Below are 18,851 nucleotides of genomic sequence, written 5' to 3'. Positions count from 1 at the left end.
CAGACTCCATTCACAATTTCCCATTACATCTTTAACAAGTAAAAGTTCAAAACATAAGAAGAATAAATTTTAACATAGATTCTAACATCCTTATCTATATATATTATATCAATACAATTTTAATTTCATATTTACTTTAGCTCATTTGTATCTAAGTATCAATCCTACTTATACAGTATCTGGTTCTTCTCCACATTGTCTTTATCATCTCTTTTACCATCAGTTGCAAAATACTTTTTAACAATATTCTAATCTCTTATTCTAATTATTAACCACAATTTTATCACCTCAAATCTTAATTTCAAATTCAATACATCTCCATTTTTCTTACCATTTATACAACAAAATTCTAACTACATTTCTTAGACTCTTGACCCATTCCATCAAATCTTGATATCTTAAATTTTATCATTACTTTTACACATTTCAAATTACACAGATTCATCCCAAAAATTTTATTTAAACTAATTACTAGCATGTTCTCCTCCATACCTCCTTCTATTGTTTGGCTAATTTCCAGCATGTTGTGTTTGGCTGATTTCCAGCCTAATCTCCTCCAGAGCACCCACTATTTTGGCTAATTTCCAGCATATTCTCCTCTGAGCCTCCCACCATTATTGGCTGATTTCCAGCATTTTATGTTGGCTGATTTCCAGCATATCTCCTCCAACTCTCCTCCTGTTGCTTGGCTGGTTTCCAGCATTTTATTGGCTGATTTCCAGCATATTATATTTGGCTGATTTCCAGCATAGTCTCCTCCAAAACTCCCACCATTATTTGGCTGATTTCCAGCATATTCTCCTCCAACTCTCCTACCATTGTTTAGCTGATTTCCAGCATTTTAACTAATTTCCAACATATTTCTCCCGAGTCTCAAATTCTTAACTAGTTGGTGCCCACCTCTTCTTTTAATTTTCCCTTGCAATATAATTATCTATTTCATGTCAGTTTCCCAACATACTTTTTCAAATTAGTTCTCAATATGTTTCATAATAATAATTTCCATCATATTTTAGATTAAATCACACTTTGTTACTAAGGTCTGTGTATCTTCTTGTTTCATTCAATAAAACCACAATCAAACATTTACCAATCTAACATTGCTTACAAGTTAAAGTCAAAACATATTACATCAAACATTTATTTTTCTTAAAGTTACCTCATATTTGTATATACTCTTCTTTAATATTTTTAGCCACCTTTATCTCAATCCTCTATTTTGATTACCATCTTTTATTTTCTATTTTTATTACTCCAAAACCCCTCCAGTTTTTATCTAAAAATCATTTATACCTTTAAGCTTTTAAGCATTACATTTCAATTTAATTACATTTGATTTTATCTTCTTTTTCCTTTCTTTTCCTTTCTATCCAGCTGGGCCACTTCAAAAGTCTATCTGCTCAATTTAAAAATTGTGTGTGTCACTTTAATGCTTTTGGAATGTCTGGTCCATGTGTGATGCATCAACTTCCTGTCTTTGTTCCTACGCCGCACCCAGTTTTTTTTGCTAGGCTTGTTAAATTCCATTGTGAAAAATCCAAAATATTTTTTCTTTCTTCATAGAATCACCCAGGGACAGAGTAGGAATCTCCAAAATCCATAAATTTAGTGTTAATTTCAAAATAATTCAAGGTATAAAGCCATTTACAATGTTTCTTTTCCAAATGAAAGGGAAATCTCTTTAATCCACTCTCCTGCTTAGTCACTGCAGACTCCATGGCAATTATGTAGCCACCTGTCTGTCACTCTTCATTAGCCTCGTTAATTTTCTAAAGGTGTAAATTCCCAGAAAAACATTTCTCCAATCAACTCCAAATAAGTAAAAAAAGAGAGAATCCAATTTTGAAATCATTAAGTGCCAATTATTCCAAATCGAATTTCAAAGTCTGTCATGGGTCTTTGTCTCCAAAAGTTTTTTTTTCCTTAATCTTCAAGCCCTGTAAATCTGCAGCCGCTATTTAAAGCTTGGGGTCTTATTTTTCAATCCATTTAATTCTGTTGCTTTGCCTGGGTTGGTGTCACTCACCCAGCTTCAAGGTATTGCTCTCTCCTCTTCTCTCCAGCACAATCTTTTTCCCGGTCCGCCGCGGCTTTGCGCCATGGCTGCCTACCCCCATCTCCGACTTAGAGGATTTCCTCTGGCCTCCGAGGAACTTGCCTGTTCCTCTTGGCCCAATGAGGTGCTCCTCTTCTCCCCCCATCCCTACAGGATGGGGTTGGTCCAAGACCGATCGGAGAATGGATCGTCAGTTGGGGTTTTCGCGGGCTCATTAGAGCCCGCCATTCCCCTGACTGTGTTGCCGCGGTTCCAGACCGGAAGTCCCCACAAATTAAATCTTATAGGAAAGGATGAATTGGCACAACAAATAAAAAGAACAAAGCAAAATTTCTTTGAAAATGTCAATAAACCAGGAAGGTGGTTAGTTTATAGATTGAAGAAAGAAAAAAAAGAAGAATTGGATAATAAAACTACAGGACGAGGAATGCATATTACATAGCCAACTTGAAGAGAAAAGAGATATAGTTTATCGTTTTTATGAGAAATTATACGAATTTGATAAAATAGAAGAGGAAAGATTAATACAGTACCTGGAGAAAGCCAATCTACCTAAAATCCCAGAAATGGTTAAGAATAGGCTGGAGGAAAGACTAATAATGGCAGAGTTAATGAACGCAATTAAAAAGCAAAAAAACAATAAAACCCCAGGAACAGATGATCTACCAGTAGAAATATATAAAGAATTAGAAGACACCTTGAGTCTGTCAATGCTAGAAGTATACAATGAAGTGTTAACAGAAGCTAAAATTCCGAACACATGGAAAGAGGCCTATATTACCCTGATCTCAAAAGAAGATTCGGATATAACTCAAATAAAAAACTATAGACCGATTTCGTTACTAAACGCAGACTATAAAATCTTCGCATCAGTAATTGCGGAAAGATTAAAAAGCTTTTTAAATGAATTCATTCATCCAGATCAAAATGGGTTTTCACCTAAGAGACAAATTAAAAATAATGTTAAAATAACTATGGATGTACTAGAATATTATGAAATACACAATGAAAAACAACTAGCATTAATATTCCTGGACGCGCAGAAAGCATTTGACAATGTTGCAACAATTAAATTTTATGGAATTTGGTGGGAAATTTAGGAATACGATTAAAGAAATTTACACCCACAGAATGCAAAAGTATTATTACAGAAAGTTTTAGTATATAAAAAGGAACAAGGCTCTCTCTCCATTATTATTTATTTTAACATTAGAAGTATTGACAAGGAACATAAGACAAGATACAGAGATAAAAGGAATGGAATTTAGAAATGAAAAGTACAAACTCCAAGCTTTCGCTGATGACTTAGTGTTTATATTACAAGAACCCATAGAATCTGGCCCTAAATTGATAAAGAAAATTGAGGAATATTGAGAGGTGGCAGGGATGAAAATAAATAAAGATAAAACCAAGATATTAGTTAAAAATCTAACCAACAAACAGAAAAAGGAATTGACAGAGAAAATTGAGCTGCAAATAGAAAAACCTTATTTTTATCTTAAGATGAAGTTACCACAAAAATAATTTTATTTTACATATGTTGGATAATAACCTTACCTTTTGCTAGCCTTTAGCAGAAGAGAGATTTATTCTTAATTGATATAGCTCCTGTTAGATATTGCACATTGTTTTGCAGTATATTTATTAGTCCTTAAAATTTGCTTAAATAATTCAAGTTCATTATAAAAAAACAACCAATGAACCAGGGGAGGTTCTAAATTTTTTACTACAGGTTCTGTGGGCGTGGCTTATTTTGTGGGCATGGCTTGGTGGGGGGTAATGTGACTGGGTGGGCATGGCCAACTTTTTTTATTTTTATTTTTAAAAGCATTTTTTTCTACAACTTTAAGAGGTTGCAGAAAAAAAATGCTTTTAGAAGCCTCTGACGATCAGGCAACTCAGCTGAGATTGCCAGAGGCTTTTAAAGGCATTTTTTTTCTACAACCTCTTCGGCTGAAAAGGTTGTAGAAAAAATACTTTTAAAAGCCTCTGATGATCCCAGCTGAGCCACGTGATCACCAGAGCCTTTTTTTAATACTTTTAAAAGCATTTTTTTGGCCGAAGAGGTTGTAGAAAAAATGCTTTTATAAGTAAAAAAAAAAAAAAACACCCTCTGATGTGGTGGGTGGGGTAAGCGAGCGGCGACCGGGCCAGGGACTGGTTCAGGGGCATGGCCAGCCAATGTTATTACCAGTTCTCCAAACTACTACAAATTTTTACTACAGGTTTGTGCGAACCAGTGCAAACTGGGAGCAACCCACCACGGCAATGAACTCAGCAGAAAGTTGAAATCTCAGGAAAATAAAAATGCTAATTTAAAAAATCTGCTGGATTTTAAGATGGGGAGATTGTTTTTGTAAGGTTATACAGTTTGCAAAGTTATACAGTTATACAGTACTGCTCTCCAGGTGGTTGTCCACTATAACCAAGAAGATATGCAATGACAGAATCTGCACCTGGTATTATTGCAGAAAAGCAGGGTGAATGCAGTGAGAGAGCATTCCTGTGAATTAGTCCTTCAAACTACAGTTGCTAGCCTAGAAGAGCATAAAGTACAGCAAGCAAATTAGACAGTACTTGATCTGACAGAGGCTCCTTGGAGAAGGGAGCAGGAAAATGTTAAATTTTAAAAATGCATACATTAAAACAAGGACATTAGGTGTTCAGGAAGATGTTTTGCTTCCTTTGCAGCTAAAAGAAGTGAATCTTAAAGTAAAATTAATCCATGTTAATTTTTGGGGACTAATTTTTTTATTGTCTTCTTACCAGAACTTTAACAGGAAGGATTTATCAGAGTTGTTGGAAGAAATGTCCATCTGGGTTCAGTTCCAAATGGGAAGAAAAACACTGGAAACATGGAGACTGCTTGGAAAGATGGTTTAATAGTAGACAGGACCACATGGTTTGAGGTCCTGGGCAAAAAAGAGCACATGGGTGAGAGTGGGAGAGAGATGTATACCCTCTCTTGAGCTTTGAGCTTGCTTCCTGTTTCTGTGGCAAGAAATGTATCCTGATTGGTTGTCAGACTCCCATGGTGCTATGCAGGGGTAACTTTGTAGGTTGTAGGGTAACTTGAGTCCCAGGCCTGGTTGAATCTCACTAGGTGATGATGTAATGAAGGGACTTTGGGCAATTCCTATTATGGCTTAATGGCTTTGTCCTGGTTTGGATCTTGAGTGAGGGCTAATCACTATCATGTCCTGAAAGCCATGTCTTTTGTGTTGTAGATAAACTGGCCCAGTTTTATCTTGTAGATAGGTTGGCACCAAAATATCTGCTGTAGATAGGTTGGCACCAAAATATCTGCAGGGAGCTGAGACTCTGAGTTTGTCTTTAGAAACATATTTCTCCTTTAGGGAAAATATAATATTCTGCCTTTTTAATATTTCCTAGAATATTTCATTTTCCTAGGAGAGGGGTGGTGCTAACTTCTTACAATTCCCCCTTTTTGCCAAAATATGTGGGTGGAACACACATGTTATTGGCAAAAGCTTAAAAATTGATCAGATCAGGGAGACCAGATGGATGCTTTTAATTTTTTTTCTGGTGCAAAGGGGAAGGCATTGATAGGGGCAGCAGAAAAGGATTCCTTCAGTGGCTCCCAAAAGGAGATCTTTCAACCATGTAGGTCTGGCAGCCAGGGCAAAAGTTCTGGAAAGAAATTTACAATATCCAATTTTCTCTGCCAATTATTTTCAGAGGTCAGATATCACTCTCTGTGAGCTATATGCACAGTTATATGCAACATATCTGTTGTGGCGCGGGAATAACGAGAGGCACAAGCAGGCTAGTAACAACAGCTCTTTAATTCAGGGTGAGACTTCAGCAAAAGAACACAGGCAACAGCCCTCTTTATATACTTTTCAGGGGCGACCATGAACCAATCAGGATTCACTGAACATTTGAATTTCCCGCACAAAATAGATACATACATAACACCCCTCCACTCCCAGAAGGCACTTATTCTATCTATTTACATATTTACATACAAAATCATGCAGGTGACCAGAGCATGTCTTAATCCTGGTTGACCTGCGCAGTTCAGTTGTTGGCGAGGCGTCGAGCCGGTCGGAGGGACCTCCCGTCTCTCCCGGCTCCGCCAATGGAACCTCCTGGATTTCTCCGGAGGTGTGGCTATCTCTGGCTGGGAGTGTCGGCTCGCTGGGGCGGCGCTGGAACTCAGGGTTGCCAGATAAATATTCCGGTTTACTCGGGCTTGAGGTAGCTGTGTCAGGAAGACCTTGAAAGTTAGGACATGAGTTTTCATTTTGTAAATGTTTACGCAATTGATCGATATGCCTCCTCCAAATTTTACCATGCCCTATATCGACTGTGTATGACTTTGGGCCGGTAATTCCTACGATGGTTCCCTCCACCCATAAGGGCCCAGGGCTAGGCCTTTCATGCGAACAATACCAGGGTGTCCCTCATGCAACATTTCCAAAACTCTGTGCCTTAACCACGAAGGGATGACCACCCTGTCTCCCCACAACAAGCAACCCCCCAACATTGACAGTTCATTTTTTTTTGTTAAAGTACAATTGAAAGTCACCACCTTGGTAGGCCAACCCCTCGTCACCCAGCCCATTACAGTGCGCAAAACAGAGTCTCTGGCAGAAACCCTCGCCACCTCGTTTGAAGAAATGGGGCCCGGGGAAACAATGTCAAGCAGTAAAACCGGGGCTTCCGGGGTCGGGTTGTCCAACAATTCAGGCAAGGGGCATCGGCTGAGGGCGTCAGCATGTCCTAAAGTTTTGCCCGGCCAGTGGAGCAGTCTGTACGAGTACGCGGCTAAGAAAATGGACCATCTGGTCATCCGGGGAGAAAGAGCAGCCGGGGTCGGTTTATCTCCAGCCAAAAGTCCCAAAAGAGGCTGGTGGTCCGTAACAAGTTCAAACGTGCGGCCAAACAAGTACTCGTGAAACTTTTTTACCCCAGCCACAGCCGCTAGTGCCTCCCTATCTAGCTGGCTATAGTTTCTTTCAGCACTAGACAAAGTGCGAGAGTAATAGGCGATGGGCGCCTCTAACCCGTTCGGCAGTCTATGGCTTAAAACCGCGCCTACGCCAAAGGGGGAAGCGTTACAGACCAATACTAGAGGCAGTTCGGCATTGTATTGGATGAGGAAACTGTCCTCAGACAAAAGTCTCTTTACTGCGTTGAATGCGGCCGCTTCTCGCTTGCCCCAAACCCACGGAACGTTTTTTCCAAGGAGCCTGTGCAAAGGCTCCGCAACGGTGACTTTGTGTTTCAGAAACATCGTATAGAAGCTGAGAAGGCCCAGGAAGGCCTGCAGTTCAGATTTTGATTTGGGGGTGGGCGCGCTTCGGATGGCCCTAACTTTGCTCTCTGTGGGGTGAATGCCCGTGCCATCGATTCTGTAGCCTAAGAATTCCACTGATGGAACCGCTATCTTGCATTTTGTATGCTTGAGTTTAAGTCCCGCTTCTCTGAACCTCATTAGGACTTGTCTAACTCTGGCCTAACTGAGTCTCATTTTGGCCACTAATCAAAACATCGTCGAAATATGGGACGATACCTGGGAGGCCTTGTAGAAGGTGCTCCATTGTGCTTTGAAAGAGTCCTGGGGCGATGCTGACCCCAAACTGAAGCCTGGTGCATTTAAAAGCACCTCTGTGAACTTCCGGTGGCTCCGCGGACCGACGAGGACGGTCTCTATAGACCGCCAGCCACCCGATCTGTTAAAACTGCCCTGACAGCACTAAACAGCTGTCCGGCGGTTTGAAAAAACTCTCCTTCGGGCAAAGAAGGAGAGGAGAGTCGGAGGGGGTGGGTAGAGCTCCCCGTAAGTCACTGGATTAATTCCAGGGACTCGGAGGGTGAGAGCTCCCCAGTTCACCCCTCCCAATGCTCCGGATCGCTGGTGCCTCTGTTTATCAGAGCAAGTCGTCTGCGTCCAATTCTGCCGGCAAACAGTGAGTTTTAATGATTTCTATCAAGGCAGACAGAGCGGAAGCAAGAGTGCAAGCTTTTTAAAAGGAACAGAACTTAACTCCGTGAATACATTGTTGCAAACGGAGCTCTCTTGAGTTGGAGGCTGGAGAGGAAGCCTTTGTTATGAGCGGAAGGGAAAGTGAAACTTAAAGGGAAACTGCTTGTTAAGAGCCCTCTGCCTGAAGAGTAAACTGCTGGGGATTGAGCATAATTTGAAGAGAGGATTGTTTATTTTGGAAAAACTTTGAAATACATTTTGTAAGCCTGTTTATAAGATTCTGTGGCTGCAAAAGGAAAAAACTTTTTTTAAAATAAAATGGCTGCTAAACAACTAAAGCCACCAACTTCTAAAGGGGGAGGAGGTTCCCCTGTCGTGACTCAAAAACAACAACTTCCGGCTGATACACAGTCACAAGACCTTAAAGAATTTATAATGGGTGCCCTGAATAACCAGAAATGATGAAAGAATTCTCAGAGGAGTTAAAGAAACTTACAAGTGTGGTGGAGGAAAAACATAATGAAATAAGAGATGACATTGTTTTTGCAGTTTCAGGACCGGCTACTCATATGTTAAAGATTGAGGAGAGAGTACGGGAAATTGATGATGCTAACTTGGAGCTTGCAACTAAAGTAGGAGAGGTTATGATACAAACAGAAAAAATGGATGATGAAATGGTTATGTTACAATACAGATCAATGGAATTTGCTCTGAGGCTGAGAGGTTTGAAAGAAAAGAGTGGTGAAAATTTAAAAGATGTTTGCTCCAATACTTTAGCAGAGTTGATCTCAGAAAGGCCAGAAGATGTGGCAATTCAAGTGGACAAAATTTACAGGGTCAACTCCTGGCTGGCAAAACAAAAGCAGCTACCAAGAGATGTGGTGATTTATTTCACAACAAGGAGAGTCAGAAATGATATTTTGCAAGCTTCTTACAGAAACAAGATTAAAGTGGAGGGACAAGAGTTGGTGGTCCTGAAAGAGCTTCCTCCTAAAATGTTAAGAGACAGAAAGCAGTTTGGTTTTTTGGTGAATGAACTAAGAAACCAGCCGCTCCAGTACAGATGGGATGTTCCATTTGGGATAATAGTGACATACGCTGGGCAAAGATATCGCTTAAACACAGTTGGAAAGGCAAAAGATTTTTACACCAATGTTTTAAAGGCTGGAAGGCCACCCTCACCAGGGGGTGCTAGAAAGCAAATGGAAATTACACAACAAGAGAAAGACGGTGGGCAACCACAAACTTATGCTCAAGCATTAGCTGGAGGAGCCAATCTGGAAGAAGATCCACTATTGAGTGGGGGTCCACCACCAACTCTTGAGCCATTAACGATGATACAGCTGCCAAAAGATCAACGATTGACAAGAGCTACTTACAAACAACATCTGGCACAACAGCCTCAAGATTCAACTCAACAAGCCCAAAAAACACAAGCAGTGGGAGGAGCTAGGCCGAAGTCTAAAATGGCGGAGGAGGTTCAGCTGATGCTCTCAAAGCTTGGAACGCCCAGAGATGGCAAATAAATTTCTATCTTGGAATGTTAATGGTTTAAATTCTCCACAAAAAAGAAAGAAAATATTTCATTATTTGAAGCAATTTCAGAACGATGTCATTTGTTTGCAAGAAACGCATATTAAATCCTCAGACCAAAAGTACTTGATAAATTCGAAATTAGGTACACATTTTGTGGCATCAGCACCAGAAAAGAAAAATGGACTAGTTATATACGTTAAAAGAGGCTTAGTGGCCAATTTAATTGAGGCTGACACTCAGGGTAGATATATTGCAATCGAATTAACAACACAGAATGGGAAGCTGCTTGTAATTGGAGTATACGCATCTAATCAACAACAAGATAAATTTTACAAACTTTTACATACCAAAATATTACAATGGGATTATAGATCTTTACTTCTAATGGGTGATTGGAATGGGGTATTAAATACCCAGAAAGATAAAAAAAGTCTTTCCAAGACTTCCATGCGTGCTAAGTTGCCTAAATCTTTTTTTGATATCTTGGACGATATGGAGCTTAGAGACATTTGGAGAGAAAGAAATGTATTGGAGAGTGATTTTACTTTTTTTTCAGATAGGCATCAATCTTTTTCTAGGATTGATTTTATACTAACTACAAATGATCTTTTTTCTAGGGTGAAGCATACGAAGATATGTCCAAGAACTTTAACTGATCACAGCCCGGTTTGGGTGGAACTAGAGCAGGAAAGAGGGGAAAGGAGGTCTTGGAGGTTAAATGAGAATTTATTTAGATATGAAGATAACTTGTGTGAGCTTTAAAAACAAATGAGAGAATTTTTTATTAACAATATGAATAAAGGAACTTCGATGGAGATGGTATGGGATGCGCCCTCTTCCGGGTTGCTGTTTGCTGCTGCCAGACGTTCCTTTGGGATCGTCAGCTTCCATCGCCTGTTAGAGCCGCCTTCACAACGGAATGGCGGCTCGAAAAAACTCCGTTTCCATGAGGAAACGGAGATAGAGCCGGCAGGGGTGGGTAGAACTCTCTGCGGAGTCCCAAAAGTTTTTTTTTTACTTTTGGGACGGAGCGGATGAGATGCCCCGTATCCCCAGCCGCCGCTCCGGGCTTTGGGAGACCTCTGCTGATGCAGAGCCAGGCGTCAAAAGCAAGCCTGCAAATTTAACAGACTACTTAAAGAAAATGTGAGCTGGACCTGTAATATTGAACCGCAAGTATTTTACTGATTTTTTTTTTTTTAAAAAAATTACTTAAGAGAGAGGAGGAAAAGAAAGAGGAAAAAAAAAAAGAAGCCTTTTAAAATGGCGTTGGCTGGAGGAGAGGCTGAAAGGGAAAGTCTTTCCGTTTTCTATTACTACAATGTAGCGGAATAAATACCACTGGCTACATTTGTAGACAAAACTTTGCTCCTGTGTCTTTTTCTCTTTTTTTTTCCCTTGGAGACCTGATATTGTTGTTGATTGGAAAGAAGTCCCCCCTTTTTTTTTTCTTTCTTGCTTTTTTTTTAACAAAGCCTGCTTGGGCGGAAACATGGCACTGAGACTCATAAAGTCAGATAAACAAGAAGGGGGGGGATTCCCCCACCAATAACTTAAAGGAACAAGTCTTAATTCTTCAGTCTCAGAAACCTGATTTTAATATAATAGAATTTTTTATAGAGGAGATTGAAAGAAGGGAGGAGATTGTGAATCAGCAATTTGAAAAATTTAAGCAGGAAATTAAAGAATTGGTGAAATCTAAGTTTGATTTTTTGGAGAAAAAACTCTCAAAAGTGGTTAATGGTTTTACAGGATTTATGAAACAGTTGGACACAAATACTAATGTACTAGAGTCTAAAATGGAAGAAATTCAAGATAAATTGGACAATAGAATTCAAAAAATTGAAAATGATTTGACAAACACTCAGGATAATAGCTTAGAAGAAAAACCTAAAATGGATGCTGATCAAAAGTATGGTAATGCAGAAAATCTGCAACAGAAGATTGAAAAAGAGATTTTAATGGTACAATATAATTTCACAGAATATGCGATAAGATTAAGAAGTTTGCAGGAAAATAATAGAGATGATTTAAGGAAAATATCTTCTGAATTTCTAGCTGGGATTCTAAAGGTTCAACCTGACGAAGTGTTTTGTAGGATCGACAGAGTTTATCGAATCAACTCCTGGATTGCTAAGCAAAGGCAATTGCCTAGAGATGTGGTGATTTATTTTACAGATAAGGAAATTAGGAATAATATCGTTCAAAACTCCTTCAATTCTAATTTGCAATTGTATGGAAGAAAGATTTGGATTTACAAGGAACTCCCACCTAAGATATTGATGGAAAGGAAGAAATTTGGTTTTCTGGTGAATGAGTTAAAAAAGAGAAATATCTCCTACAGGTGGGATGCCCCAGTTGGTATTATATTTAGATACCAAGGAGAAAGATATCAGCTAAATACTGTTGAAAGAGCGGAAGAATTTTATCAAAATAGGTTGAAAATGAACTTAACATCTCCAGGTATAATACAGGATAAGCAGAAGGAGCCGGAAATAAAGGTAAAACATCGAATTACAGAGACTGTACCAGATGAATTGCCTTTGGATTTATTGGATACCCCAGCTGGACTATCTACAAATTTGAGAGAAGAGGCATCTAATCTTAATGTGATGACTTATCAAGGCAAGGATAAACATGGAAACCAATTAGGGGATATACAAGGGATAAAGAAGAAATATGAGATACAAAAGCAAAACCAACAAGACCAATCTACAAAGCAGAATAAAAACCGACCAGATGATACACACTTTATAGAAAGGGAACCAGGATGGAAACCAAACCCACAAAAAGAAAAGAAAAAAAGAAATAGGTGGCATAAAAACAGAAATTTCTAATCAGGCAACAGTGAAGCCAGTGATTTTAAAATATGAACGATTATGTGTAAACACAGAAGAGGCGACATATTGGTTAATATCATCCTGAGGTTTGTGGCAGATCTCTGCATGGCCGTAATCTGGGGACGTGAAACGAGCCTTAAACTGATGGATTTGAATTATCCATTTTGGAATTTCTTTTTGTGTTGATAAACATATTATATTATCTTGAATCACAAGGCAAGAGAATTATGCTGGGGCATGCAGAAGATCGGGTTGTTACCCACTACGATGATGGGAATTAATAATCCTGATGAAACCCACAATTATTACTATATGGAATATAATTATAATGTCACTCGGGTGGTTGTTTTTACTTTTATACATATAAGAAGATATTTACTACTGATGGGGGCAGATATGATTGAAGATCCTGAATAAACTGTTGCACCAGTAAGCTATGTTACCCGATTATGGATGTTGGTTCTACCAATCCAGTGGAAAGACCTCAAAGAAGATACTATATGGATTATAAATTTAAAGTCATTGTCTTTTCTTTTTTTTTTATTTAGATATAATGGAAAATATAGACATATATTTTTAAGAAGTGTGGGCAGTGAATCAAAGATGTTAAGAAATGTTGTGTATGGCAATTTTGCATGATAGTGGGTGAATAAGCTATTTAGTAGATTGATTAGTCTAAGAAAAGGGATTTTTAAGTGTTATATTTAGGGGAGTGGAGGAAATGGATAGAGTGGAATAAATGTTAAACTAGATTTTATGGGGAAGGCCGCTTTGGAATGTTATAGTAATATATATATAGAAGATTAAATGTTAAAGTAGGACTTATTGTATAGTTTTAAAGTGGAGAAGTTATTTTATAATGTCATAGTATAATGTCTTTTTTTTCCCCTTTCTTTTCTCTTTTTTGATATATATGGATAAAGGGGGATGTTATAATATTAATAATATTTTTAGTAAGTAAAGGTCAATATCTAGAGGAGGGAGTAAGTAATCTGTTATGAATTAGGTTTTTTTTTTTGTTATGAAGAAGTCACAGGGGGGATGGGTGGGGAGGGGGGGTTAGGGAGGGGGAGGGAGAGGGGGAAAAAAAGGGGGGGAAATTTGTATTTGAAAACTTTTTCAATAAAAAAAAGAGATGGTATGGGATGCGTGTAATGCATATATGAGAGGAACATTAATTTTTTTGAATAATAAATATAGATTAAAACAACAAAACAGACGGAAAGAGATAGAGCAGGAAATTAAAAAGAAAGAACAATTGCTTATAACTAATCCGGGAAATAAAAAGGTAAAAGATATGATTAATATTTTAAGAGAGCAATTTAATATGTTAATGGCTGGGCAAGTAGCAACCAGTATACAATATGCCAGACATAATACATTTTGTAATGCTAATAAACCTGGGAGATGGTTGGTTTACACGATGAGGAAAAAACAGAAATCACGTGTTATAGACAAGATAGAATTTAGAGGTAAAGAGATTTACCAACAGAATTTAATAAAAAAGGCTTTTTTGGAGTTCTACACAAAGTTATATGCTAAAGATGCAATTTAAGAGGTTGATATTGATAGATATTTAAAGATGGAGATTCCTGAACTAACGTTGGAACAGAGAGAGAGATTGAATCAGCCAATAACTTCCGAGGAAATTGTTGGGGCAATTAAACAATTAAAAATCGGTAAGGCTCCAGGAACAGATGGACTAATAGCTGTTTATTATAAACATCTACAATCTGAAATGTTAGAACCACTCAAAATTTTATTTAATAAAATACAAGTAGGAGGAGGAGTACCACCTTCTTGGAAAACAGCTTTTGTCTCACTAATTCCAAAGGAGGATCAAAATTCCATTAAACCTGAGAATTTCAGGCCAATTTCACTTCTGAATACTGATTATAAGATTTTTGCTAAAATATTAGCTAATAGATTAATGCCAGTTATGCAACAAATAATTCACAATGATCAATCAGGGTTTATAAAAGGGAGACAAATGAGATATAATGTTAGACAAATTGTAAATTTACTGGAATATTTGGAAAAAAATAACCAAGTTCCTGCAGCGTTTATATTTTTGGATGCAGAGAAGGCATTTGATCGTTTGAACTGGCAATTTTTGTTTAAAATAATAGAGAAAATGCACTTTGGGGAATATTTTTCACAATCAATTAGAGCGATATACCAGCAGCAAACCGCACAAATTATAGTTAATGGAGGTTTAACAGAGGCTTTTAAAATTGAGAAAGGAACAAGGCAGGGGTGTCCTCTGTCCCCACTATTATTTATTTTGACTCTGGAGGTACTATTGAATAAGATACGTGATTCAGAAAAGTTGAAGGGTATTGTAATTAGACAACAAGATTATAGATTAAGAGCATTTGCAGATGACTTGGTTATTACTTTATCCCAACCTATAGAGTCAGTTCCATATATATTGGATATAATTGACCAGTACGGGAAAGTATCAGGATTTAGAGTTAATTCACATAAGACAAAGATGATAGTTAAAAATATGACTATACTTGAAAGAGATAAACTAGTAAGATTAACAGTTTTTGAAATAGTTAAAAAGGTTAAATATTTAGGGGTATACATAGCAGCTTCAAACACAAAATTATACAAAAACAATTATGAGGTACTTTGGCAGAAGGTACAGAAGGATATGGAAAATTGGAAAAAATTACAGTTGTCATTATTGAGTAGAATTGCAGCAATTAAAATGAATGTTTTACCTAGATTTTTATTTTTGTTCCAAATGATACCTGTGCTTAAGAAAGATGAAAATCTGAGAGAATGGCAGAAAGGTGTTAATATTTTTATTTGGGCTGGGAAAAAACCCAGAATAAAAATGAAAATTATACAAGATACACGTGAAAGAGGGGGTCTTAAAATGCCTAATTTAAGATTATATTATGAAGCAGCGGTCTTATCACAAATTAGTGATTGGTTTAATTTAACTGAGGGGAGAATTTTGAATTTAGAAGGTTATGATTTGTTATATGGATGGCATGCTTATTTGTTATATGATAAAAAAGTGGATAAAGTATTTAAGGTTCATATATTAAGAAATGCTTTGTTAAGGGTTTGGAAAAAATATCAATATAAGTTAAACTATAAGATACCTTTATGGGCAAATCCTAGACATGCAATAGAAAATATAAGTACAGAACAAAAACAGGAGGTGATTACCTATAAAGAGCTTCTTATTATGGAAAGGGGGGTAATGTATTTGAAATCTTTAGATATACTGAGAGAAGAAGGTATAAGTTATACATGGTTTCAGTATGGTCAACTTCAAGCTAGATGGAAGGAAGATCAAAAAACTGGCTTTGTGCAAAATGAGGAGAATTTGGTAAAACAAATTAGAGATCAAAAACAAATGCATATTAAAAGGTTGTATAACGTTTTATTGGAAATAGATTCTGAGACGGAATTGGTTAAAGACTGTATGATTAAATGGGCACAAAATTTTCAAGAGCCAGTAATGATGGAGACTTGGGAAAAGATTTGGATTAGAAATGTGAAATTTACACAAGCACAAAATCTAAGAGAAAATTTTTATAAAATGTTTTATAGATGGCATTTAGATCCTAAAAAATTATCATGTATGTATTCTAATGTGCGAGCTAAATGTTGGAGATGTGACTGTGATGATCCAACTTATTATCATATATGGTGGACTTGTAGTAAAATCAAAACATTTTGGATAAAGATTTGGTGGGTGATGCAGAATATTTTTAAAAAGAGACTGAAATTTACTCCACAGTTGTTCTTATTGGGTATAACTACGGACTGTATAGTTGCAGAGACTAAATTGATTTTGAACTTGATAACAGCAGCAAGATTGTTGGTAGCACAACACTGGAAGAAGGACTTTTTGCCTACTATTGATGACTGGATATTGAAAGTAACTAATTTAGCTGAAATGGCTAAAATTTCAGCATATCTGAAGGATCACACACAAGAAAGGTACATACAGGATTGGAGAAGATGGATTGATTATATACAAAATAAGTATCAGACCAAAAAATATCAAATAGCTTATGAATGATTTCTTTTATTTGTATAAGTGTTATATAAGTGATATTAGTAGTATTATGTTTAAGAAATAGGATTTTATATATGGGGGGTTAAGAAAATTTTTTTTAGGGGTGTTAGTTTAATGATTGGTTATGCAATTTAGTTTATTGTTAAAGGTCAATAGAAATACCTTGTGTTCTGCTCTGGGAAGTCGGGGAGGGGGAGGGGGGTTGGGAGGGGGGGTTGTGGGGAAAATGTGTATTGTTTTAAAACTTTTTCAATAAAAAAAAAAAAGCACCTCTGTGAGTTACTATAGTCTGTGATTCTGCCGTAGCGTCATCTACTGGCAGTTGCTGGTACGCCTGCGCAAGGTCTAGTTTTGCGAATAGCTTGCCAGGCCCCAGGGAATGTAGTAGATGGTGGACTATCAGAACCGGATAGGCACTCTGCTGCAACACCTTGTTTAACGAACATTTATAGTTGGCGCAAATTCTAATTGAGCCATCCGACTTGACTGGCGTGACTATAGGGGTTTCCCATTTAGCGTGATCTACGGGAACGAGCACCCCTTGCTTAATGAGCTTGTCGAGCTCCGCATCGATTTTGGGCTTTAAAGCAAATGGAACTCGTCTTGCTTTCAGTCTGATTGGCGCTACGTTGGGGTCTAAATTAAAGGATATAGGGGTCCCCACATACTTGCCTAGAGTCTCTTCGAAAATGTCCCGAAACTCGTGGAGCAGGGTTTCTTTAAGTGATGATCCGCTGATGCTGTGAACGCCTGTGAAGCCCATGCCGAGGGCCCGGAACCATTTCATGCCCAGTAGACTTGGTAGGGGCTTGCTAACGACGGTCAGGGGCAGCTCTTTCTGGAACTCGCCGTAGGTGACCCGGAACGTGCCCACGCCTTCAACGGGAACTCGGTTTCCCTGGTAGTCAAGTAGGCGGATTTTCTGACGGGACAGCTGGTTCTTCTGAAGCTTGGGCAGGAGTGCCTTGAGTGTTGACCAGGACATGATTGATAACGTAGACCCGGTGTCGATCTCCATTTCGCACGATTTGCCATCGATTTCTACTTTCGTGTAGACTTTCTCATCATCGGTTGTGCTGTCTTGGCCGATTCTCGTGCTGTAGGTCTCCCGCTTTTGAGGTTTGCGCCGTTTTCTCGCGCCGTCATCTTTGATTGGCTGTTTTGAACGAGCCGGTTCTGGTTGGTCGCGGTAGTCACGTGACTTTCAACTACGCGGAAATTGAGCTCTGCAAACTCGTGCCAGGTGGCCTTTCCTGTCGCAACGCCTGCAAATGGCTTCTTTGTATTTACACGACTGTCTCTCGTGATCCCCGCCACAGCTAGGGCAGTTCTCGTGGCGGCGGCTTTGTTCGCTCGATTTCTTTTCTGTATGGAAGACGTCCTCATCCGACTCTTCCTCTGTGCTGGTTCGCACCTCTTCTCTGTGGATGGGGGCTGTTTTCGGCCCATCCTTGCTTGAACTGGGACGCTGCAGTGCTTCCGAAGCTTTCGTTGATGCCTCGATTGCTCGGGCTTCGTCTAGAGCGCCGGCTAGTGTTAGGTCTGGCTTGGCTAGAAGACGCCTTTGTAACCGGGTATCTCGAGCCCTGCAAATCAGTTCTTCAAGCAATGCATCGTCTAAGTCTCTGTAGTCACAATGCGTTGCGGCTTTTCGAAACGCGGCCACATAAGCACTGACCAGCTCTCCTTCTTTTTGAACTCTTTGCCGGAGTTCGTAGAGCTGAACGAATTTAGATGGAACTGGAGCGTAGTGGGCTTTCAGATTGGCCTGAAGGACGTCCCAGGGAACCGTCTGGACTGGAGTTGGCTCACAGAGGGATTCGGCCATCTCGAATACGTCTGGCCCACAGTGGCTTAAGAACAAAGCCCTTTTTCTGTTCGCTGAGAGCCCTTGCATTTCGCTCGCTTCCAGGGAGCACTCGAACCTGGTCAGATACGATCCCCACTTCTCTCGGGTCGGGTCGAAGGGTTTTGGCGGAACGTAGGCAGACATGCCGTGTCTTCGTGTTCGCTAGTCACCCTGGCTGAAACTCTAAGCTCTTTTTGAATTGCCTCTTGTGTCCTCTATCCCACCTTCATCGCCAATGTTGTGGCGCGGGAATAATGAGAGGCACAAGCAGGCTAGTAACAACAGCAAAAGAACACAGGCAACAGCCCTCTTTATATACTTTTCAGGGGCGACCATGAACCAATCAGGATTCACTGTACATTTGAATTTCCCGCACAAAATAGATACATACATAACAATATCCTGCTTTTACTGGGCAGCTGGGCAGCATCATTTGTGAGTCACAATCAGGGCTTGGGGTTTGGAGATCTCTTTTCTGCTATCACTTCAGTGAGGGAATTTCCTGAGGGGGTCACCCCTCCCCCATGGAACTGGCTGTGAGGTATGACTGCTTGGGCCTTAGTGCCACAGAG

General features: G+C 38.9%; 1 protein-coding gene across 1 annotated transcript; it reads right to left on the bottom strand.

The window, feature by feature from the left end:
- Positions 1 to 17,561: 17,561 nt before the first annotated feature.
- On the bottom strand, positions 17,562 to 18,423 carry LOC148115243 (uncharacterized). Its single transcript, XM_087885035.1, has one exon. It carries the CDS (start codon positions 18,421 to 18,423, stop codon positions 17,635 to 17,637), a length of 789 nt encoding a protein of 262 aa, XP_087741161.1. The 3' UTR covers positions 17,562 to 17,634.
- Between the last annotated feature and the right edge of the window lie 428 nt (positions 18,424 to 18,851).

The sequence above is a fragment of the Pantherophis guttatus genome, chromosome 2, assembly GCF_059756535.1.
Source record: "Pantherophis guttatus breed Tessera chromosome 2, ASM5975653v1, whole genome shotgun sequence".
Lineage (NCBI taxonomy): Eukaryota > Metazoa > Chordata > Lepidosauria > Squamata > Colubridae > Pantherophis > Pantherophis guttatus.
Note: the sequence above shows the minus strand (reverse complement) of the source record. Positions and strands in the feature narration are given on the sequence as shown.